This window comes from Halyomorpha halys, unplaced genomic scaffold, assembly GCF_000696795.3.
Source record: "Halyomorpha halys isolate HHAL.00 unplaced genomic scaffold, Hhal_1.1 Scaffold1289.1, whole genome shotgun sequence".
In the NCBI taxonomy this organism is placed as follows: Eukaryota; Metazoa; Arthropoda; class Insecta; order Hemiptera; family Pentatomidae; genus Halyomorpha; species Halyomorpha halys.
In genome coordinates, this window is record NW_027108374.1 from 438,896 (window position 1) to 447,793 (window position 8,898).

Genomic DNA, 8,898 nt, shown 5'->3' on the forward strand with positions numbered 1-8,898 from the left:
TCTTTGGGGTTTAATAGTTTAGACTGGAAAGACCAAATAATTCTGAACTATAAAATCATGTTTTTCACTTTTAAACCAACTAAATACATAACAAACTAAAAAGTTACCTCTGACATGCACAATATATTTTGTTCATTTTGTTTATCCTTCTGTTTGTATGTATTTTAAGATAATTTTTTTTCATTCATTTATTTATTTTATTTTAGTATGAATGTGATTATTCATAACTATTACCTATTGCCCAAAACTGTGTGGCAGATTGTGGTATCTATCAATAAATAAAAAAGTATTTAAAAAAAATGACATGCACAATAAATCGTAGTCTTCAGTCAACGTATATTTGGCTGTAGAATAGTCAAATTAAATTTTGGACGTAAAAACAGAAAAAAAAATGGGATCTGAAACTATTTTCTTTTTTATGATAACATTGGTCTATCTGGATCATCCTTCATTATAGTAATATATTCAAATTCTTCGCACCAAATTAATATATATTTTAAAACTACGAATCAAGAAATAATATCGCTGAGTTTTTTTATCGAGATGATGAGCTAGAATTCCAAACTGTATCCCTATCATATATAAATAAGTTATCATATGATTTTCAACCCTTAATACGGTAGGTGATTCGTAGTTACACAAACACTATACTATGCAAACTACTGTTTATTATTCAAAATGACTTACGTTTGAGTTCAATATGGTATATATTTGCTTTTTTGGACAATTTTTTATGGTTTTAATAACAATGAATTTTACTGAATATTATTACTGCTGGCCATATTTGTAAAAACAAATCCAATAAGTATTATTTGTATTCTAATTAGACTAGTTTCAGTTTTCCTATAAATATTATTTTGTTAATCGATTGGATCGACAAAAAGTCACTTAAAATAAATAAGTAAAAATTGTTATAAATAAATTTATTAAACGTTGTAATATTATGAAAAAAAATATTGAGTTTTTATTAATGGTAACTATGGTTAATAATACTTAAAATTATATGTTATATTACTGTATGAGCTATGGTGATTTTTTTAAGTAAGTCTATTCCATCAATTGATACTGTATAAATTTTGTCAACTATTGCATAAAGTATTAGTATATTTATTAAGTTTTATAAAGAATTTGGGACTAATGGGAGAGCAGTACTCTCTGTTGCAGACCGCCGTGGAGCGGTGCCAGAAGAAGAGGCACTGCAGGCTACAACCATCGACTAACGGATTCACGACCGACCCTTGCCCTGGGGTAGCCAAGCACATGCAAATAGTTTACAACTGCAGGCCATGTGAGTTCTTTACTTTACGATATCAGTAGAGGTTTCTGTAGTAGATTATATAATTTTTTTTTCCTTGACCTCCTTCTTGATCATTTCTGAAATACGGGGGAGGGGAGGGTTACCTAGAGGTAAGCAATGTATTATAACCAAGGTGGGGATCTAGTTTTAATTTCGTGGGATAGCCAAAGAAATAATAGTTGATCCCCAAGACGGGATTCGAATCGGCCCCTCTGCAGTCGCGATGTTGTAAATAATTTCCCTCAGCTATAAACAGCCCCCGTATATAAATTAATCAACTAATTCTGAAGGTATAAATGAATCAACCATTTAAGAAGTATTTTATTTCAATTTTTTTTTCCAAAATTAGATTAGTCCTTATTTATTAGTTAGACAAGTAGTAGTAGTACACGAAATGGCATACATTAAAATACAAAAAATATCTATATGAGTTGTCTTAGGTAATTTATTTTAAAGTTTAAAAAACCGTAATCGGTTATCCGAACCTTTTTGGAGAAGAGGTATCTGAAATAAATGAATCAAATATTAATTACCCATACAATTAAAGAATTTAAGAGAGTTTTTAATATTAAAAATGTAACATTATTTATTGTACTTAAATGTTAACAGTGAAATAAAATAAAAATAACTAAAATTTCACACTTATCTGAGTTTCTAATATTATTTCACATTATTTTTTTTTAAAGAAAATTATCATATAATATAACTAGTACATCAATATATACCTACTAAGCGCGATAAAAATGATTTTTATTTAAATCTAAGAGAAAGTAAACTAATTTAATATTATTGGTGGTGATTTAAAAATAAATGAAGAATAAGATTAGCAAAGACCTGTTTTTTTATTTTGATATTAAAGCTCTGTTTCTTTTTATAGTTATCATGTAATTATTATTTATGATTCAATGAATGTATTCATATTTTAAACTACATAAAATTCTTTGATTTTACCGATATATACTTGTTTTTATTAAAAATCAAACTTATAGAATGCTATGGATTACAATATTCCGAAATATATTGGACATTAATAAGAGATATTATTCTAAATAATAAGGAAAAACAAATTTTTAGTTTATGTAATATGTTAGTTTAGTTATTTTTATCCCAGTGCCAATATAATGTAGTATTTTTATCATAATTAAATACAATTTTTATTCTTTGTAGATCTCTTAAGAAGAATATTAAATTTTATTATACTTTCGGCTTGGAGGGTAAATTAACTCATCCCTTTTCCCTAAGCCGATAGTATAACAACAACGCATAATATTCAACACAGATGGATTTCCGTATTTTTTTTTTAAAATGTCCAGAGTGCTAAATTATGCAAAGTTATATTTTTTGGTTAAACCATGGATTATTTATTATCATTTAACCTCCTAATGGACAACGGATTCCCCATTTAAAAAAATATTAAGCTTTAAGTCCTTGTTAATTAAGTTGAGGTATGTTTCAGAATAAACGGAGATTTATCTGCGGTTTTATAAAATAATTATGTGGTCTAAAATTATGCAATAAATTGTTATAAAGCTTTTACTATTGCTTTTTTCATTAATGTTACTTGGTATGTAATGAATTTTAATGTTATGAAACAATGACTAAATATTATTATTTAAAAAAAGACTTTTTATTTATAAAGGAAAATATGACAATAAAATATTAATGCAGATACAGCAAGTGAAATTCTTTATGATGTAGCAATTTGTAATTATCTGACATAAATAGATTTTAGTTACAGCTTCGAATTAAAGATAAAAAAAAATCTGAACTTACCATCATTGAAAAACTTTAAATTTAAATTTTCTTTGTGAAACCGAGGTCAATATTTTTTTTTAACTTTGTCTTTCAATATTTACTGTCATCTCTTTAAATATTTCTGGTCGTCTTATCTAATATCGATGGCTTACTTTACAATGGTGCTACTACATTTCTACTAGCTTTACGAAAAATACAATTAAATATTCTCTCTTTTGGGAAAACCACAACTTTTCAATTGAAGAGGTTTAGGTATAAATTCTGAATCTGTTTAGTTAAAAAATTAATTGAAAGTTGCATTTTTTTCAAATGAAAGAACCTTTAGATGTATTGTTGGTTAAATAAGTGGAAATGTACTTACACCACTGTTAAGAAAGCCATTCATATTTTTGTTTCTGACGCTTTTAATGACTGCCTATACAATACATCAATACCTATCAGCTATGCTGGCTTGCATAACCACTCCAAAGCGGCGTTGATTTATTTTTTCCTTTACCAAGTTAGTACGAAACGATTCTGTCGAACGTTTCCTGAGATTGACACCCAGATATATTTCTGTCTTGATTTAATATCCTTTACGGGATCTAGGAATTCAATAACTGGGAGCGACGATGCAGAGGAATCGAATTAGATTTTTTTTTTTATTCTGTTACAAGAAGTGTTGGAAAAAAATGTAAATGAATTATCAATGAAGTTTAAATAAATATTTGAGGGGAAATAATTTTAAATATATATTTTTTTTTTTACTTTAAGAAAAATAATTCTATTAATAAGTAACGAAAATTACTTATATAAATTATTATTTCTCATAAGAAATTCATAATAATGTATTCTTAGAAGAACAGATTTTTTTTTTCAATTTTTGGATTAAAATATGTTTAAAGATAATTTTTTCGTATCTTTAATATTTTAATAATTAATAGTGAGTTTTCAATCATCAGAAGCAAATATTATCTCTTTTTTTAAAAGCTTAGGCGTTCATTTTACGGATTATGGTGCTATGGTACAAAAGATAAGTGGAACTAATTCTCACTAAAACACTTTTTGTTGAACCTTATTCATATATTACAAAAGTATAGTAAAACCTATGTGTGCTAAATGTGTTATTTTATCGTTATTTTGAATTTTCCCATAATCATTAAAAATCATGTATGTTATCAATTTAAAGAAAATTTCATGTTGAAAAATATTCTTTATTTTTAAAAATGAGAATTAATATATAAAAAGTGGTCGACAAAGTTGAAAATTCTTCAATTTTCGGTCATCATTTGTTCAGTGCTTACTATCTTTAAAGATATTTACCGTACTAAGGTGGTTATGAAATCCATTATAAAAGTTGTATTTGCTACAATTTGACCACTCTATTTCGGTAAAAGGAATTTAATTACATTGAATTCAATTTAAATGAAAGTAAACTCAGATGTAATTATTTAGAGTCATCCATGTGTAATAAGCTTACTTATTAAGGGAAAATCTCCTATAATAATTTCTATATTATTTTTCGACCTCAGTTGTATCATGTTTGAGTTAATTATATAATTATAAAATTAATATTAAACTTTATAATCAAATTTATAATAAGTTTCGTGACTTACTCATTGGCTATTTTCAAACATAAGTTTTCACACTCCAGTCATTATAAAATTATATTTTCATATGTACAACTCATCGAATTCATTTGCTATATTTTTTAAAAGATTTATTTTTCCTTTTCCTAATTTTATTTCCAAAAACTATTTCGTTTAAAATCGTGGGTTTAATGTGAACCAAACGGTTTTCCATCAATAATTTTGTTTTATATAATAACTAAAAATAAATACCACTAAAAAAAAGCAACCTTAGTAAAGCTTAGTATAGTAAATTAATTATAACTCAGTATCAATGTTTTTATTGTTGATAGGATTTTGCAAAAGGATTAACTTATCAATACAAGTTATATTTATGAATGTTTTATATAATAATAACAATTATGTTATCAGAAGTTTATATTAAGTAAAAAAAAATAAATTAAAACTGTACCTTGGTTTAAGAATGGGATATCATAATTTGTAAGTTTGTAGGGAGTAGTTTTGGCCACTTTTGTGACCAAATTATTCTGCTTACTTAAGCAACTTCTACTTAAGCTGTATACTCTTAAACTAAACCATCTTTCAAGTAGTTTGTTATGTTTTTAATGACCTGCTTCTCTCAGCATACTCCTTACCAACATTTTAAAATTAGTTTCTTAGTTTTTTCTTATGAGTTTTGTTTTTAATTTGAATTATTTTACTTAAGTATAAAATAATTGGATATCTGATTGTTTTCAGATGAATTTCGAAGTAAGACAGCATGCGAAAACGAGGTTGTTCAGCTTCAGTGTGGCCCCAATGCTAGAATCGCCATATATTCTGCCTCTTACGGGCGGACCCAATACGAGAGCGTCCAGTGCCCACAAACGCAAGGAGTACCTGAAGAAAGTACGATTTATTTTTAAAATAAGTCAAACATTTAATTGATAGATCCATTAATTAATTAATTATAATTTATTCTAGCTTGCTTGGCAGGCTACGCAACTGAAACAGTAATACAGTTCTGTCATGGAAAAAGACGTTGTGCTCTTTCCGTTGACTCAGGTACCTTTGGTAGCCCTTGCCGGAAAGAGTCAAGGATGTACCTGAAGGTCGTTTATACTTGTGGTATGTATGGTTATTCCATATAGAAATTGTAAACATTTCGACAATTTTAGATATATGCGACATGTGTAAATTTACAGTACCAAGGCAGGTACTGCAGGCAAGGATAGAGCAGCTCCAAGAACTGGATGAGCCCCTGGAACCATCAGAGGATTGGTTGGATTATGAAGAAGAGGGTCAAGCTGCCCCCAACACCAGTGGCCATCACAACTCCAGCACTGCCTCCAACGAATCCATCACTCTTCATCATAATCGCGGGGGTAGGTTTTTATTATTTTATTCAATATCTTTTCTAGTTCTCTTATGTGAGAAGTCAGTTAAAAATGTTACTTGAAAGAGGTTTTACATATTTTTTTCCTTTAAGTTATATAAAATTAATTAATCCTTCTCTATATTGTTAAGTTATACAAAAATCATGCAATAAATCATTAAAAGTATCTTTTCTCTTTCATTAGTTATATACACTATCGATACCTCATTTTTTCCAGAGTTTTGTGAATATTGAACTAAAGTTAGTAGATTTTAGTTATGGTGAATAAAGTTTCTTTTGGTGGTAAAATAGAATTAGAAACCTCTTCCAGTTTTTCTCAAAGACAACTAATCCTGGAATTTCCAACGAATATCGGTGTATTAAATGAATAAATTTAGTACCGAATGTTATAGTAAAACGACTATATTTTGATGGTTACACCAATCTAACGAGTCCAAAATGTGTAAATTGCCAAAAAAAAGGCAAATTATTTTTTGCTAATTATTAATTGTGATGACGAAAGCTTAGGATTTGCTCATATAAGTTATCCTCTCCATTTGCCCACAACTCATCAATGGCTGTAGAAAATTGATTGTTTATTTTAGACGGCTTTCAGGACTGATCAGATCAGAAAAATTACCAAAATCTTTTTTAAAAATAAAATTTATTTTAGAACTGTTTCTTTAATATAACAATTTCATTGGAATTCCAGAAATGAAAGTAGTTACATAGTTTAGTTCACTGCCAAAAGATACTGCATTCACCACAACTACGACCTGCCAAGTTTTACTTAAAAATTCTCAGAACCCTAGAAAAGGGGACTTTATAAGTATATATTTTTGAATCTTGAGGATCAATCAATAAACAACTTTATTGGTTGCATAATCATATCAATTGTCTATTACAGTTTGTTTTACATTGCTGCGATACAACTTTTTTTTTTAATTGTTTATTTATTGTAATTTACAACTGTACAAAATAATACAATAGGTAAATATGTAGTATGTTTCATATACACTTGAAAATCCGCGATACAACTAACTCTAGGTTTGCTTCAAACCTGAATAGGAAATAGAAATGAAAAAAAAACTTTATATCCTATTTTTTAGTTCTGGCACAAACCAAGTTGCAAAATTAAAACGGTTAATGAATTGCTTTGTACGATTCATCTTTGGGGTCCCCAGGGACGCCTCTGTCACCCGATTTTATGAAGAGTTGAAGTGGCTTTACCCCTCCTTCCGTCGTAAATATTTTTTTGTTTCCTTCTTCTACCATGTTATTCAATCCCACCGTTCATCGTACATCTCTGAAATCCTTAGTGCATTCCCGCAATACCCGCTCATTGCCTTCAGACTTATATATAACTGCCCATCGAAACGCAGCCTTTGGTAGATCTTTCCTCATCCGTTCCTCATCCCTATGTAATTCTATCCCCTCGTTCATTCGTAGTTCTAATACCCTTCCTACCTTCAAATTCCGTATCTTCGACCAACGTCTGTCCACCCAATTCCGGAAGAATAACAATTAAAAGTTTCAAACAAGGTTTATATATTTTCTGTACTTAATATTTCAGATTTTCGTTTATTCTTGTAAGTAAATATATTAGCAGAAATTGTACCTCTGCATTTTTTTTAGATTAATTATCTTTAATTTTTATCATTTTTCCTATCATTTATTATCATAAGTGTTTATCATCTTATGTTTTAGAATAAGACATATGGTTTTACTACATTTTTTCTGTTCTTATTTTATATATTCTGTCAATTATAGTTGTTCATTTTGAATCCATATCTTTTTAAATTCATTATTTTATTATATTTTATCATGTTTTATAATTTCATTTTTATTTTGTATTTCACTCTAAGGCTCTAAAGCCTAATTCTGACACCTGTATATTATTCTAAAGGGATCGATCCCAGAATATTCTCATTATTAATATTATTAAAGTTAGAGTTATAATTGTAACAGCAAAGTACACTTACTAATAGACAATTAGTATTACTTTAAAACAATAAAATCGTGAAATGTCGCCACAATAGATTTGTTTTATTAACTCATCCTCAAAATCCAATATATATATATATATATATATATATATATATATATACATACTCCCTTTTTGGAGTAGGGAGGCTAGAGGATTTGTTTGTCTCAGTTCTAGTGCTTGTCTATACTTGTATAATAATAAAAAAAACTTCGAGGAATAAATCCAATAATAAAGTATTCAACTACTGATCTATCAATATATATTTTTTTGGAATGAAAGAAAGTTTCTTTGATATACAAATTATAATAATTTTTTTTTCAGACTTGATGTCGACATATCCTCCAAACGAAGACGATAAATCTTCAGGTATTGATTAGTTACTTATTTATCTAATCACTATATAATAATTATAATAGCATGCCAGAGTTTTTAGCTTATTATTAATAACACTTTTTTTTATTTTATGTCTGTTATCAATTTTATTTAATTATCGTTATCAATTCTGAATTCATTAACCTTAGGCAATGTATCTTACTAACACGCATGAGGAATATTTTTAATATCCGTAAACTGGGATTATTTTATGACATGTAGAAGTTAGGACAGTCATAGTTTTAAATGAATGCAAATTCCATTTCACTGGCATGTGGATTTTAATGAAAATTCGAGTTTTGTTTTTCAACCCTCTGTTGATACTGCCAGGTCAAGCCCTATAGAATATCATCTTGTTTTTTCCAACTTTGTATAAAACCATTGTATCAACCCCTATGGTTAATACAATGCTCTATTATATATAATAACTCTGCTTTATTATATATATCGTTAAATATTTAGTTATTTAAGACATTTTATGAAAGTCTGCTGTATATAGGAGTACATTTGGGACAGTTTCATCTACCTCCAAATTCATTGCAAGACCAAATGCAAGCCATATATA

At 28.0% G+C, this 8,898-nt stretch overlaps 1 protein-coding gene across 3 annotated transcripts in view; it reads left to right on the top strand.

Annotated features, from left to right (window-relative positions):
• Window positions 1-8,898, top strand: part of LOC106689177 (protein eva-1 homolog C) — a 158,849-nt gene that overhangs the window by 116,635 nt on the left and 33,316 nt on the right. For all 3 annotated transcript variants that reach the window (XM_067046687.1, XM_014434037.2, XM_067046688.1), the window contains exons 4-8: window positions 1,150-1,288; window positions 5,359-5,508; window positions 5,584-5,727; window positions 5,805-5,984; window positions 8,283-8,327. In XM_067046687.1, the coding sequence (XP_066902788.1) occupies window positions 1,150-1,288; window positions 5,359-5,508; window positions 5,584-5,727; window positions 5,805-5,984; window positions 8,283-8,327 (658 nt within the window). The remainder of the gene's footprint in view (window positions 1-1,149; window positions 1,289-5,358; window positions 5,509-5,583; window positions 5,728-5,804; window positions 5,985-8,282; window positions 8,328-8,898) is intronic.